Source organism: Cetorhinus maximus, chromosome 16 (genome assembly GCF_964194155.1).
Source record: "Cetorhinus maximus chromosome 16, sCetMax3.hap1.1, whole genome shotgun sequence".
In the NCBI taxonomy this organism is placed as follows: domain Eukaryota; kingdom Metazoa; phylum Chordata; class Chondrichthyes; order Lamniformes; family Cetorhinidae; genus Cetorhinus; species Cetorhinus maximus.
The window spans coordinates 56,889,568-56,906,350 of record NC_135894.1 but is presented as its reverse complement, the minus strand read 5'-3'; the positions used below and the strand labels follow the sequence as shown (position 1 = coordinate 56,906,350).

The window sequence follows — 16,783 nt, the reverse complement described above, 5'->3', positions numbered from 1 at the left end:
TCTACTGCTGACTCCAAAGGAATACAAAGCACTACATTTGACATTGGTTTGGTTGCAGGAGTTGCCAGGAAGATGACATATTTGGACATCGGCCCACCTTTGGACTCCACTCCAGATTTTGTGTCAGGGCTTACTTCCTTAGCCTTCAACTCTTCCGAGGTATTCAAAAGACAGTGGAGCTATGTGGCATAGCTGAGAGTTTATGAATGCCAGGGCGCGTTCACAAGCTAGTGGGCCTGCAAACTGCTAGGGGGTCAAACCCTAGCTTCAGAGTTCCTCTGAAGCTTTAGCCTGAAGCCACGAAAGACCCAGTTTCCGGGTGTTGCAATGAGGAGGCACAGCTGAGGACTTGCTGATGGAGTGGCTATGTACTGATAGGGAGAGTCGTACACATTTGGTCTCGTTTTTGTATTGCTGCTAGCCAGCAGTGTAGGCTGAAAATGAGAAGTAAACCAGCACACAAAAGTAGAAAGCATGCTAGCTCTCTTCACCCACACACTAGACATATTACATCGACCTATTGGACACAATGGTGCAATGTTATAACTTTTTCAAGGGCATTTAAAGTGAAACTAATAGTGAAAATGTTTTCATCAGTTCAGTGATTTCTACTTGATTGCAATTTCAGAGTACTTCAATAGAATGCTCTATGGAGAAGCATTGAATCACTGATAGCAACTTCTGGATTTCCTCGTTACACTGTGCAAGTGTGTACTATGGAAGTCACTATCTGTTTCAGAGGAATAATGATGGCAAATGCTGACAGTCATTATGGTTGCAAAATTTGGGCCATGGTTTTTGAGGCACAAGGGGTGGGGGTGGAAAGAGAGCAGGAAAGTAGAAATAATTTGAGTTTCTCTAGTAAAGACCCAGCACATGTGAAGTAGGCCAAATGGCCTCTTTTGTGCTATAAACTTCTACTTATTGGCTTTGTGAAAATGAACATCATTAAAATTTGAACTGCAGCTCACAATTATCCTCACTCAGCTAACAATGTATAAAACCTTCATTTCAATTGTTAAATTTGACAAACTATAAAGATATATATTAACAATTCAAAGTTAATGTGAACAAAATATAATTTTGCAAAATAAAAAATATGCAAAGCAGCATCTCATATCAAATTTAAAAGCTAGTCAGCATGTACAAAAGCAAAATGCCTGGTTAGCTTAGCTGTACTCTGATCATGGTTGTCCATAAAATAATGGTAATGTTTCATTAGATATAACTTACTGACAGAGCTCAGGATCCCAATTCAAGGTGTGGATATTGAACAGCATGGTTCTGCTTGCATTGGTCACATCTGTACAATGAACACCATTCTCATGTGCACCTGTCAAACACTAAAGCCAAAGACAACACCTTTCATTATCAAAACAGATGAAAGAATATTTACATTTTATTGTAAGCCTAATGACAGTCATTAGAATGAATGGTCCAACTTTTTGTAATAGAACTTTTCACAATGAGTACTTTAGTAGGAATATTTGTCTTTCTCTTCTTCCTAAAAACAAAGTTCCAATTGGGACATATGTGCCTGGTGGTTTTTATACTGTTTCAGATCAGGCTTCAAGATTAAAATTTTGAGTAATTGGAGCAGGGATTGATTTTGAGCATTGATTACTCAAATTATAATAGCAGAGGTCAGAATTATTGTCTGAACAGATTTTATGGTAGTTTTATGGTAAGCTGCATCACAACTTTCAGGACAAGATGTTATTGCACTATGGAGAAATTCTCAGTAGTCTAGGGTGACATTGGAGAGACAGAGTAAGAATATGACATAAGAAATAAGAGCAGCAATAGGCCTGCTAGCCCAAGAGCCTGTTCCACTATTCAATGGATCCAGGCTGAATTTCTACATCAACTCCACTTTCCTTAGTATCCAAAAATCTACCAATCTCAGTTTTGAATATATTCATTAACTGAGCATTCATAACCATCTGGGTTGTAGAGAATTCCACAATCCAGCACATTCTGAGTGAAGAAATTTCTCCTCATCTCAGTCCCAAATGACTATGACCCTCAGTCTTAGGCTCTGCAGCCAAAGGAGAGCAGCCTCTCAGTGCCTAACCTCTAAGAATTGTATTGTATATGTTTCAATGAGATCACCTCTCATTCTTCTAAATGCCAGAGCATGTACTCAGATTCTACTCAATCTCTCCTCATAGATCAGCCTTCCCATCCTAGGAATCAATCTGGTGAATTCACTTTGCATTCCCTCTAAGGCAATTACTAGCTGATTCAAGCATTTTCCCTACTACTAATGTCAGGCTAACTAGCCTATAGTTCCCTGGTTACCTCCCCCTCCCTTCCTGAACAGCCGGGTTACCTTTGCTACCTTTCAATCCACAGGGACTGTTCGAGAACTTAGAGAATTCTGTAGGGTATCAACCAAATACACCCGCTATCTCTGCAGCCACCTCTTTCAAAATCCTCAAGTGTGGGCCATCAGGTCCAGGGATTTGTCAGCTTTTAGTCCCATTAATTTCTACAGTATTTTTCTTTAATAATATTTATAATTATTTTAAGCTCCCACTCTAATTAGATCTTTGATTCACCGCAATTTCTGGTATGTTCTTTGTGTCTTCTAATGTGAAGTCAGACACAAAACATTTGTTTAATGTCTCTACCATTTCCTTATTCCCCATTATAATTTCTCCCATCTCAGCCTCTAAGGGATCCACATTTATTTTGTTAACCTTTTCTTTACCTACGTACTTGTAAAAACTCTCACAATCCCTTTTTAAATTTCTTGCAACTTTACTCTCAATCTATTTTGAGTGGATTGTATTAAAAGAAAAAGTTGAAAAGAAGCTTTTTCATAACATTGCGATAGATAAGGTAAATGAGTAATGGTGTGGAGACTTCACAAACATTTTATTAAAAAAGTGGCATTTTCTGAAATAAACTAATTTTTATAGCAATTCATATCCATAAATCAGTTGTAGTAATAAAAAGTGCATTTCTGTGACTTCAGCATATAAGCTATTTTAAGCCTTTCAAAATCTGTATTGTAATGCAACAAGAATTAAAATCTCATGCCCACATTTGCTGCATGCAAATCTTAGATAAAAGCCATCATTTAAACCACACTTCACTCCTTCTTGATCTTATTATTCTGTTTCCTATGGTCTATGTATCAAACCAACATACAGACATTTCATTAAAATGCAGTTGACTAATTGATCAGTATATCTTCCTGAAGCAGGTTGCTTAAAAAACATCAGTTGCTTTACCCATATAAGCCAAGAATCAACTGTTCCAAACAAAGCCCGGCCATCTGCTACAGCTTTTCTAACTTTCTCCACATTATCCAGAAGCCAGCGTAGTTTCACAGCACTGAAATAGGTGCTAATTGGAAGGCCGGTTTTTTCCTATAAGGAAAATAAAGATCAGAAGCAAGCCAAAAAGTCTGGTTATGCAAAATTATATGGTTTTGATACAAGTCTTGTACACATATTCATTGCTAAGTCTGTGAATAAAAATACAATGCACATCTGCAGATGTCTTGCTTGGGACAAATATGAGAAATACTTTTAATACTATTAATACATATTTTGGGACCACTTTTAGTTGGAAAGGTACAAATTGCCACCTAAACAGCAACTTCTATATTTAGATTTCCCAAGAATCCCTGTATGGTTGTGAAAGTATTTTTGTTTTCAGTACTATATACAGATATTAATAATCATTAGTAGTCAAATCAAAAATTTATTCCCAAGTGTAAACTTTGTGAATAGTTGCCTATTCATGCATAGAAAATGTTCTTTATCTTTATTAGAAGAACATGAACGAAATTTGGGCAACTTAAGCAAGGGCATTTTAACCATTTAAAAAAAGTTTGAAACAAATTAACACAAAACCTAAATTGGAGCGATTGATAAATTGTTCACCTGAAGAATGTTTTTATCTTTGTTTGGTGCATTGTTGATCAGCTTTTCTACAGTTGACTGTGTCCTGAGGTCAAGCCACACTGATGAGAAAAAATATATACAAATATGCCATTAAGTGCAACACTAGTATTGTATAGGACAATCAACAGTTTGATGACCATTGAATCTTTGGGAGCAAATTATTTTGGCAAATAAAACTGCACCCCTGCACACTTAGCCATTAAGCATAAGCTTGCTCAATTATTAACAACCCAATGGCATTGCAGCTTGTTACTTCAAATGAATCATCAAAATAAAAAGTCATGAACTAAAATAAAATGCATAAAACAAATGACTAACTTTCAAAGAGTAGATTATATGGCATTACCATTTAGTTGCACTTAGGTACTTAAGATTGTTTACTATTTCTACCACCCATCAAGTAGCAAAAGTTTAAACTATCCTGAAAATAGACGATGCAGATAATTCAGAATTGATGCAAAATCAAAACATGAAAATCACTTTTCTTCCTCCAGCAACATGGCTATATTGCATACAAACACTGAACTTCCATATTTTATGATGATAATGTCAAACTCATTTTCTCAGGGACTAAATTGGGCTATCTACTGCCCATCTTTGTTTTAGGTACTATCTAGTCAACTAAGACTCAAAAATGGGGTCAGAGGTATGCGCACACGTCCAATGGGAAGTGTGCAGGATGCTATCTTGATAAAGGAGTTTGCACATGTGACTAACAACTGCTGAAATTAAGTACAAAGACCAGCAAGGTGTGATGCAAATTAATGTGCAATATTAATCTGATGCCACTGTAACCATTTTCCAACTTCACCGTCCAGCCTGTCTTAATCTCGCACATCTGAAGATAACATTAAATGGAAAGCAGAGCCTCCTCACCCTCAAGGGATCATGAAGTACTTAACAGGTTTGATGCTGGATTATCTCTTCTTGCTGCTGGTGCAATCGATTGTGTTTCTGGAAGTTTCCTATACTTGGCTCCCTCACACACTCAGCCATCTTCCATATGTTACTGCACAGATTCAGTTTACAAAGGGCTCCCACAACTTATTTCAGCCACAATGCACCTCTCCTTTAAAAGGTCCAGGTTGTTTTTGAGTAGAGTTAACTACCCACGATATCAAGCCCACTGTTGATGTGTGCAGCCAATAAACAGAGCTGGTATCTCTGGCTGCCCACAGGAATCATGTAAAACAGCAGGTGACAAACATTTAACATTCTGATGCAAAACAATGAGTGGACTCAGATTAATCATGTATCAGGATTCCAGCACCCATTTGAGAGTTATCCAATTTAATCTCCAACATCTGTACAAACAGCCATAAAATAAAAGGGAGTACCTTTAAACACTCTACCTTACGTATTTCATTTACAAGGCATCACTGGTCATTACCTCTGAATAATCTAATTAACAGTAATTTTCTGAGTATACCCTTTTAGAAGGAAACTTAACACATTGCAACTCCGTGTGGGTGAGGTTCTCCATAGCCACGTATATTTGGAAAATTACCTCAGTGTTGTTTTAATATAAAATGTAAACATTCAAAGGCCATTAATAAGTATCTTAATATCAAGTGGTAATTTTGGAATTGAGCAGTCGATGAGGTATTGTGCAACAATATCTATGTAATGAACTATGCTGGCTAGTGCACAGCAAAACTCTGATCTTGCACAATCTGAATGCATTATCTACTCCTATTTTAAAAAAGGTACACCTGTCTAGTGAATTGTAATGCGCAACACTATGAGTATGTAGCATTACAGTGTGAACTCAGCAATTTCACTCAGAAATAGAATCCTATTTAACTTGTCAATGCTGCAATGCATCAAACTGCATTTGCATAGGATTTCAATGAATAAAACTACCCCTTAATCCCATATTTTATACCAAGTCACATTAATTGGTCATCATTGCTTGCTGACCTACCTTGGTTCCCGGTCAGGCAACACTGCAACTTTATAGCTCTCATCCTCTTTTCCAAATCAGTGGGCAGAATTTTGCCCTCGGTTGGCGGGCGGGCCCCACTGGCTCGGCGGCGGACGGGCAGCCAAACTCCGCCACTGAAACAGGGCCCGCCGCCATTTTGAGTGGGCAGGCCAATTAAGGCCTGCCCAGCGGCCTGTCCAACAGGAAGCGCTATGCGCTTCCTCTGCTGGGGGTGGAGGGAATCCCCATCTGTCAAAGTATGCTCTTTCGCACTTTCGAAAGAGCACACTGCTCCCTGAGACTAAGTGCTGTCTCAGGGGGATTACTGACAGTGTCAAAAACATTAAAAATAGAAAAATTATTAACATGTCCCCCTCATGTGACAATGTCACACGAGATGGGAAATGTTAATAAAAAGGACATAAACTTTATTAAAGTTTTTAAAAACGGACATGAAACCTCATCCCGCCAGTGGATGAGGTTTCATGTATCATCAGAAGCCCGCTGGGGCTCCTGGCCTGCCCGCCAGCCTTAAGGTTGGATGGGCAGGGTCTTTAATTATCTTAATGACCCTATCAATGGCTTCAATTGGCCATTGACAGTTTGGTGGGCAGACAGCTGATTTCACAGTCCGCCCGCCTTCCTAAAAATTTAAAGGGACCGGGATGACGTTGGAGGTTCCTCCTGACGTCATCCCACATCATTTTCCCGTCGGCGAGCGGGCCCTGCCCCCAAATCGCTGATGGGAAATTCTGGCCAGTGTGTTTTCTCACCCTTCTCTATCTTTGTAATCTCTTCCAACCCCACAAGCCTATGAGATACCTGCACTCCTCCAATTCTGGCTTCTTCTGCATCTTCATTTTTAATTACTCCACCTTTGGCAGCCGTGCCTTCAAGTGCTTAGGTCCTAAGCTCTGGAAGTTCCTTCCCTAAGTCTCTCTGCCTCGCTACCCATCTCTCTCCTCCTTTCAAATCTCCTTAAAAACAACCTCTTTGATCAAATTTTTAGTCATCTCTCCTAATATCTCCTAATCTGACTTGATGTCTAATTTCATTTGATAACGGTCCTGTGAAGCACCTTGGGTGTTTTACTATGTTAAAGCTGCTAAAGAAATGCAAGGTGTTGCTGTTCTCATCTACTAAGGTAGAATTAAAGATGCCAATATCAAGCTAAATCTTAGACAGAAATGCTTCACTTATGTTACTGTACCATCCGTAGGCTACTCTATACACAGTTCAGTAGCAGGAAACAGCATTTAGACTGTGGAATTTAATTCACTGAGTAAAATAAGAGTAATTAATTATTTTCCCCTTTATTTAGTATTATGTCTCCCTACCTTGGAGCATCAACGTATAATGTCACAGACTGCTGAGGTGTGAGTTTCCATATACAACTCTCAACATGCATAAGTAACAGTAAAAAAAAAGTAAAAGAACTATCACCACCAGCATTAAAATAAAGGCAATTATAAAGAATTATGACCGAGTTTTTTTGGTCTACCCATCGGCTTCTTTTAAACTAATTTATGCAGCATAACTTTGATGGAAATGGCTTAGAACTAATTATCAAGTTTGAAAGATGAGAATGGAATTGGCACTGACAGCTGAAACAAATTTGGTACACAGTACCAACTGAAGTTAATTCAATTGCATTACAATGTCAAGCTAAACACATCCAAGAAAGTGTCGCTTAATATTTTTTCCCCCCAATCAGGTCTTCATAATCCATGCGCAGTTTTATTTGATTCGTTCATGGTTGTGTGTTAAAGTTTTGACGAGTCCTTTCAATGGAAGAAGAAAGAATGATCGTGATGTGTTTCAAGTGATAAGTCTATTGCATTTCCTAACAGCAGGAAACAGATTACATCAGCAACCACTAAATCTATGACATTTGTCAAGGTTATTCAAATAAAATACGTTAATCTTTAATTCAACACAGTACAAAAAGTCACAAAAACATGAAGCCCTTAAAAAAAAAGTCCATAGTTTCCTTTAAAAAAGAGTTGGGAGTCATGCATTGCTCTGGAAATTAATACAACTTGCACAGAGATTGACCAGGAAATCGAAGTAGGGAACTAACAACATGCTATAAACTCAGAGATGGGTTCATGCACATTTCCTATCCACTTAGACCTCACCCACCTCCACATATGCAGCGCACATCAGCCAATTCTTTTCCTCCAATAAAATCATTCTTCATTCACAAGATACTAAATTTGCAACAACACTACAACACAATGCATAAAGTTAATAAATTATCAAGCACTGAAAAGCAGTTAGTTTCATACTTTTGTTTAAAAACAAAATTTACTTTTCAAAAATTTCTATTTATAGGGCTCCTCGCAAAGCCCCTGTTTTCAGACAGCTTATGCGAAGAATGTATGCCTAAACTGTGCACTTTACCAAGTGCCATCATGACATGACAAAATCAGTTCTCATTAATGGCAGGGAACGTTTTAAGATTAAGTATTATCTTGTGAAGCTAAACACAAAGGAGTTCAAAAATTGCAATGGCACTGTCAGAACTAAGAAGTGAAGCAGGACCTCTGCCAGTTTTCAGGTATTGGAGTTGACCCTGCCACAAATTGCTTGGTTATTTAATTTAAACAGACAGATGTGTGCAGACTATGTAAATACGCCTCAAACTCCTCAGTTAAGTGGATTGGTGGAAAATAGTACAGGTGGGAGTTTAGGCCACAAATGAGCAAAGAAACTCTTTTTAAATGAAAAAAATTGTAGAGATAATTTAGAAATATGCACAAGGTGCCTTATTTCTAAGCAAAGAAGCTGAAAAGTACCTGAAGGGATCAATGGAAGTGAGAAGGAGCAGTGAAGTGTGTATGTGTAGGTGGTACCTGGAGGAGAGATGTAGTCCACTAGCAAGACATAAACTTGCAGCAGTACTGGAGGGAGCAAGGAACTTGGGTGAAGAGAATTATTTATTTATTTATTAATGGGATGTGGGCTTCGCTGGCTAGGCCAGCATTTATTGCCCATTCCTAATTGCCCTTGAAGGGTGGTGGTCAGCTGCCTTCTTGAACCGCTGCAGTCCATGTGGTATAGGTACACCCACAGTGCTGTTAGGGAGGGTGTTCCAGGGTTTTGACCCAGCGACAGTGAAGGAACGGCAATATATTTCCAGGTCAGAATGGCGAGTGGTTTGGAGGGGAACTTCCAGGTGATGGTGTTCCCACATGTCTACTGCCCTTGTCCTTCTAGATGGTAGGGGTCGTGGGTTTGGAAGGTGCTGTCTGGAGCCTGGGTGAGTTCTTGCAGTGCATCTTGTAGATGGTACAGGCTGCTGCCATGTGCATGGTGGTTGGGGGAGCGAATGTTTGTGGATGAGGTGCCATCGATGGGCAATAAATGCTGGCCTAGCCAGCGATGCCCATATTCCATTAATAAATAAATAAATAAATCTCTTCACCCAAGTTCCTTGCTCCTTCCAGTACTGCTGCAAGTTTATGTCTTGCTAGTGGACTACATCTGTCCTCCAGGTGCCAGCTACACATGCACACTCACTTCACTGCCCCATCTCACTTCCATTGATCCCTCCAGGTACTTTTCAGCCTTCTTGCTCAGAAATAAGGAATCTTATACATATTTCTAAATTATCTCTGCAATTTTATGGGGAGGTGGTCATGTAGTGGTATTGTCACTGGACTGGTGATCAGGATAATGCTCTGGGGACCTGGGTTTGAATCCCACCATGGCAGATGGTGGAATTTGAATTCATTAAAAATCTGGAATTAAAAGTCTGATGATGACCATGAAACCATTGTCGATTGTTGTAAAAACCCATCTGGTTCACTAATGCCCTTTAGGGAGGGAAATCTGTCGTTCTTACCTGGTCTGGCCAACATGTAGCTCCAGACCCACAGTAATGTGGTTGACTCTTAAATACCCTCTGAACAAGGGCAATTAGGGATAAGCAATAAATGCTGGCCTGCCAGCGACGCCCACATCCCATGAACAAATAAAAAAATATCAAGTGCGCTGCTTTGTCCAGGATGGTGTCAAGCTTCTTGAGTGTTGTTGGAGTTGCACTCATCCAGGCAGCCAGATCAAAGGAAAAGGTTGCTCATTTCCGGAGTTGGGCCTGTAAGGCCTTGTAACAGTGGTACAGAGCAGAAGGAATGGCAAGTTTGGAATCAAGGGTCAGTGACCCACCTAGAAAATGGTAGGCACTTTGTGAAAGGAGATAGATATTGTAGGGGGTGCCATTCCTCGGAACCTCAAGACTCCTTTGCAACACAGCAAGAAACTTATCACCACTAGAGCAGCCAGCTAAGCTATTTGCTCACCTGACTTCTCCTTGCAGTCTAAGTTTGTGTGGCACTCCTTCAATCATTACCAGCAACGTGCTACTGGAATCAAGCAAAAGTGGAATCTGGTGGTGTGAAGTAGAGACCCTATAGAACTCTCCGGCCCCTGTGCACTCAAATCTTTGTGGTCCCGATCTGAAAATACTGAATAATGGTTGAACATCTTACTTAGATGGGGGCAGTGAGCACAATCAGGGTCCCATGCTATTCCCAGTGCCAATATCAGAGAAAGATTTAACACACATTCTCCTGATAGAGAAGCAACCAGACTAGAAGTGCATCCAATGTAAATGCTTTGACCATTAGCCATCAGCCTTGGGGGTTCCTATGGCGGACTGATGGACAGTAACATCAGATAGCTTCAGGGCAACATCTCTCAGTGGCTACAAGATTAAACAGATGTTATAAGTTTTGCCCTCATGCTGATGCAGTTCCAAGACAAATGTCATAGCCAAAGTCTATCTTCATGATGCCTCTTCAATCCCAAGAGTCTCATGATTCCACAGTGTAGATAAGTACTGCTGGTATCTCTGGCACTCAGATATCAGCTTGGCATAATATTCTTTGAAATATAAAAATCAAGAAGTACTCCTGTAAAATCTACTATTTCTAATATTTGTTTCATTTTAGTAGAAGCTCACAATTTTATGATAGAGCAAACAAATCAAGAAAACTTACAAATTGCATTGTAGAGTGGGAGCCCTGTCTTTTTGTCCCATACGATCGTTGTTTCTCTCTGATTGCTAACTCCAACTGCTAGAATTGAACAAATTTAAAATTTGTTAATCTTTTGCTCAAGAAAAATGAAGAATCTTAAACATATTTCTAAATTATCTCCTTTTTTTTACTTTAAAAGAGCATCTTCACTCTTCTCTCAAAATATACAAGGGCAATTTCTAGTTAGAGGAAATGGACATGCAAATAGCAGCAAAATCATGTGGGATCACACAGACAATGTGCATTAGCGTCTGAGGTGAGATCCCACCTTACTTGCCTGCTATTTGTATGCCCATTCCCTGTGGATACAGCTAGTTGTTTCCCAGTTGTGATTTGCTAATTCAACCATATTTAATCCAAATATTCCTAAAATGAGTATATTTTTCCATATTTCATGCCAACCTGAAATTTAGCGATAGCTTTGCCAGTGGCAGGGAAGAACGTCACTGTCCTCAACCCACTGCATCTTCCAAGGTAGCATAGCCATCCATGCAATATAAACTAATTTAATCATCACACATACAAACACAATTCATGCAGTGGTCTGCACCATTCATAGGGATAGCAATTGGTCATTCAGTCTCTCAAGTCTGTTTTGACGAGCAGTTACAACATGGCTGATCTATAGCCCATCTGCATATACCTGGCTTGATATCCTTTGATATCCTAACCTGACAAACATTTCTCAGAATTACAGAATTGTTACAACATAGAAGGAGCCAATTCAGCCCGCTGTGTCTGCACCAGTTCTCCGAATGAGCCATGCACCTAGTGCCATTGCCCCCCTTCTCCCTGTAACCCTTCATATATTCTTCTTTTTCTGATAATAATCCAATTCCCTTAGAATGCCACGATTGAACCGGCCACCACAATCTTAAGCAGTGCATTCCAGATCTTAACCACTTGCTGCATTAAAAAGTTTCTCGTGTCTCCGTTGATCCTTCCACCAGTGGGAACAGTATTTCCTTCCTTGTCTACCTATTTGCTTATCCCCAATCAGAGAAGATAGTTTCTCTTGATCCCTACTCCATTTTCTTTATCAATTAAAGACCACTATAGATCATCCCTCAATCTTCTGAACTGGTGGGAATACTGACAAAATTGTGGTCCTTTTGCTCATAATTTAAACATTTGATCCCTAGTATCTAGTGGACCTGTGCTGTACCCTTTCAAAGCCAATGGGTGGAATTGTCCCAGATTTGCACTAAGTGCAGTAGCGGCCGGGAAAACTGTCCGGAAAAACTGTCCGGAATGACCCCTAACCTGCCATATTAATTATGAATTCCCGGGATACACGCCATTTCCATGGCGGGCAGGCTCAGATTTGCTTACCACGCCGTCACCTTGCCGCTTCATCACGCCAGGCACCACATTTAAAGAACAGCCACGCTCAGTGCTTGCCCAGGACTGCTGCAAAGAAGACATGGCCCTGAAAGGCAAGAAGACTGCAGCCGTCGAGCGCCTTTTGGACACAGTGGAGGCCCGCTGTGATGTTCTCTATCCCTGCTCTGGCCACAGGAGGGGCAGCAACATTACCACTCCAACTTAGTAGGTGATGGCAGTGGTGATCAGCGCCAATGCTGCACAGAAGAGGTTGGCCATCCAATGCAGCTAGAGGGCGAATGATCTCATCTGTGCAGCCAGGGTAGGACAACCATCTCATCACTCTAAACTCACACACTCAAGCCCATCACACATTCACTGTCATCTCACTCACTGCCAACTCAAGGGACATCACTACCCATTCTCACACACACTCTCACATGTCCATCTGGCCTCATCTCCTCTGGAGGCTGCCTCCTTAGCCCTGACCATCTTGAGGCCACTTGCACAGACCAGCATGTCCCCTCATACACAGCCTGGGATACCCTCCTTCCGCAGTACAGCCCTCGTCCTGCAGTCTCTTCCCTTGCCTGAGGCCACTTTTCCCTCTTCCTTAAGCAAGGCCTAGCCCTGCAGCCATTGAAAAGCTATCCACATATGGCTGATCTGGTAGGTAGTGACCTGCCCGTGAGCCTACCTAAAAGTGGTGTGGTGCTCTCTGTGAAGCCTGACCAAAGTAAGGTAGGCAAACAAACCTTGAAGTCTCGAGCGAAGTGCATCCCGCCAAGTGCACACCTTATATATGGTGCTGTGAAACACGCCGGCGTGTTTTCCCGCCGACATGGGCGGACGATCCATGGGTGAGTCTGGTGGGCTGGCCTTATAATGACATGCTGATGCATTACAATGAGGTTCCTGATGTCTGATGGCGGGAGACATGGCCCGCCATCGACGGGTTGAGTGGATGATTGCAAACTGGTTTCACAATGTCGTGAAACCGGTTTTTGGCTTTCTTGCCATATTGTCCGCTCACACCATCAAACATGCCCGACGCCAGTGGGCACAGAAAATCCTGGCCAATATCTTTTGAGGTTTGGTGCCCAAAACCCGAATGCAGTACTTCATATGAGATCTCAACCAACATGTTGTGCAAGTGAAGTATCACTTTCTCATGTATAGTTCAACTCCCCTGAGTTAAAGGCCAACATTTCATTAGCCATTTTTATTGCTTTTGTACCTGTGCATTATCTTTTAGTGGTTTGTATGCAGCTCTTCCACAACTCCTAGGGCAGAATTTAGCCCTCGTTGGGCGGGCCGGCCCCACCAGCTCGGCAGTGGGCGGGCAGCCGAACTCCGCCGCCAAAATGGGCCCAGCCGCCATTTTGACTGGGCGGGCCAATTAAGGCCAGCCCAGCGGGCTGCCTGACGGGAAGCGCTATGCGCTTCCTGTGCAGGGGGAGGGATTCCCCAACTGTCAAAGTGTGCTCTTTCGCACATACGCGCGAAAGAGCGCACTGCTCCCTGGGACTAAGTGCTGTCTCAGGGAGAGCGCTGACAGTGCTTCAAATTGTCAAAGTAGAAAAATAAAAAAAAATGTTAACATGTCCTCCTCATGTGACAATGTCACACGAGATGGGACATGTTAATAAATATGACTAAAACTTTATTAAACTTTTTTAAAACAGACATGAAACCTCATCCCGCCGGTTTTTTCAGAAGCCCAATGGGGCTCCTGGCCCGCCTGCCAGCCTTAAGGTTGGACGGGCAGGGCCTTTAATTGTCTTAATTATCCTGTCAATGGCCTCAATTGGCCATTGACAGGTTCCTGAACATTTAAATGGGGCGGGATGACGTCGGGGGTTCCTCCCGACATCATCTCGTGTCATTTTTGCATCGACGAGCGGGCCCCGCCCCCAACTCGCCAACGGAAAAATTCTGGCCCTAGTCTCTTATCATTTAAGAAAATATTTTCATTTGTCTTTCTTGGTTCTAAAGTGGGTATCCTCACTTTTGCCCACATCAGATCCCATCTGCCATGTTTTTGCCTACTCGCTTAATCAATTTAAATTATTTTTCAAATTCCTGCTCCCATCTACACAACTTACTATGCCTCCTAACTTACTGTAATCTGAAACTTTCGATCTACAGCACTCTATTCCTTTATCCAAGTCATTAACATATATTATTAACATATATTAACATGTGGTGAGAAGCTGACATGCCACAGTATAGATCCCTGGGGAACACCACTTGTAACATCCTGCCAGGTGACATTTCCTTTATCCGTCCTTTCTTTCCCTTACCTCCCAGCTAATCTCCCTTACCTCCCAGCTAATTACCAAGCCATGTCATGATGTTATATCTAATTCTACTGCACTTACATTTTTATTAATAATCTCTTAGGAACATGGAAATACATGATGAAAAATGAGCACGGACCAATCTAATTCGCCTTCTACTATCCTGGTAGTTACATGATGCAACAATAACAGCAATCTCCAGTGGCTGGTCTATGACAGACCCAAGAAAATCCCCAGTAATGGAAAGCTCTGGGAACCATAAGCCTATCTTTTTCTCCCTAGTATGGTATATTTACCATACGTCATGTCTTATTAGTCATATACTATACCCCAAATAATATTTTCTGAAAGAGGTTTTATGCAGAACCTTATCAAATGCATTTTGGAAAGTTCATATAGTGATAATAAACATGGACACTACCTTATCTCAATGACCTCAAAATGTCTACCCAATGCAGCTGAATTTTATCTACCTTCGGCAAAACCATGATGGTTCTCCTTCATTAGTGCTTACTTATCCAAGCGCTCAGTCACTGGTGATAAATTCCAGTTATCTTCCAATAACTGATGTTAAAATGATAGGTTTGTAGCCATCTTCTCTACTTTCGTAAATAATGTTGACATTTACAATTTTCCAACAGAGGCATCATTTGGAATTGACAGAGCTTTCGAGAATTATAATTAGCAAACCTGCCATTTCCTCCCTCACTAATTTTAGTACTCTGGGGTGGAAGTTATCAAGTACTAGAGAGTCATCTATCTCAAGTGCCTTCATTTTCTCCAAGACCATTTCTTCCTTATATTAAATCCACTAAGTTCTACTGCTTTACTTACGTTTACATTTCCTTATACTTCTAATATTTGGCCCTTCTTTTCCATGGTGAAAACAGATAACAGTACTCACTTAATAAGCATGACATTTCCTTAGAGCGGGATCTTCCGGTCGGCAAGCGGGCGCAGGGCCCGCTGCCCAACGCATAAAATGACACAGGATGATGTCAGGTGGAACTCCTGACGCCATCCCGCGTCGTTTCCATTTTCAGGTCAGTGGGGGTGCAGCTGAGTCAGCTGCATGCCCGCCAACCTGTCAACGACCTATTGAGGCCATTAAAAAACCAATTTAGATAATTAGTGGACCTGCCCATCTAATCTTAAGGTCAGCGGGCAGACGGGAGCCCTGGTGGGCATCAGAAAAAGCATGAAACCTCATCCACGGGCGGGATGAGGTTTCATGAGTGATTCAAAATCTGTACATTGAGTTTTAATAAAAGTTATGGTCATGTCCCAACATGGAAGGGAAATGTTAGGATGGTTTTTATTAAAAACTTGAAGTCCAAACCAATCACCCTGAGGCAGCCCCAGGAAGATCTGTGCGCTTTTTCACACACATGCGCAAAAGTGCGTACTCCCGGCTGAGGGAATCCCCCCCCTCAACCCGCCCGCACAGGGAGCGCACAGCGCTTCCTGGCAGTCAACACACTGGGCGGGCCTTAATTGGCCCACCCACATAAAATGGCGGTGCGCCCCCAATTGGGGGCGCCGATCGGAGGTGCGCATGCTCGTGCCCAATCCCACACTCCCCCCTCCCCCCCCCCCCCATCCACCCGCCGGGGGGAAAATTTTTCCCTTAATGTTCATTGTAGTAGTAATGGCTGGTGGCACTCTTGCCTCTGGGACAGGAGGTTGTGGGTTGAAATTCCACTCCAGGACTTGAGCACAAAAATCTAACCTGTCACTCAAGCACGGTGCTGAGGGAGTGCTGCACTCTCAAAAATGCCATCTTTCTGATGAGAGGTTAAATCGAGGCACCCATTGGACCATATGCCAGCGCTAGGGCCTATTCAGTCCCTTAACTTCCCAAATAAATGACAATTAAGGGCCTCAATCCGCCCGCACTGCATAATACTCTGGGCAGTGGAAGGCGGGTGAGAGTGGGAAGACTGTTTTTTTCACCGAAGTTGGTGAAAGGGTGAGAGGGAAGGGGTTACATATCCTTTCGGGGGTTGCCTTGTGGCATCATGAGCACTCCTCCTAAGGTTGCACCCCCACTTTGTGCCTCCCGGCCTGGTCTCCAAAACCCACCCTTGCCCCCCACCCCACGCCGATGCACCCTCTAGGATGCCCGATTCCTCCCACCCAAGAAACCCCAGACTTGTCCGGTATCTATCTTCAATCTTCATTGTCCTGTGTGCAGTCCCAGCAGGGTCCATTGAGAGCTGGCAGCTCTCGAGGGTGGGATTTCCTTCCACTGAGGGTTGGAAGTCCCACTCTCAGGTA

At 42.0% G+C, this 16,783-nt stretch overlaps 1 protein-coding gene across 4 annotated transcripts in view; it reads right to left on the bottom strand.

Moving 5' to 3' along the window:
- LOC144691599 (glycerol kinase 3) overlaps positions 1-16,783 on the bottom strand; it is a 149,967-nt gene that overhangs the window by 66,169 nt on the left and 67,015 nt on the right. For all 4 annotated transcript variants that reach the window (XM_078559850.1, XM_078559849.1, XM_078559848.1 and 1 more), the window contains exons 4-7: positions 10,845-10,922; positions 3,897-3,976; positions 3,240-3,377; positions 1,234-1,343 (exon numbers count right to left, since the gene is read on the bottom strand). In XM_078559850.1, coding sequence (XP_078415976.1) covers positions 1,234-1,343; positions 3,240-3,377; positions 3,897-3,976; positions 10,845-10,922 — 406 coding nt within the window. The remainder of the gene's footprint in view (positions 1-1,233; positions 1,344-3,239; positions 3,378-3,896; positions 3,977-10,844; positions 10,923-16,783) is intronic.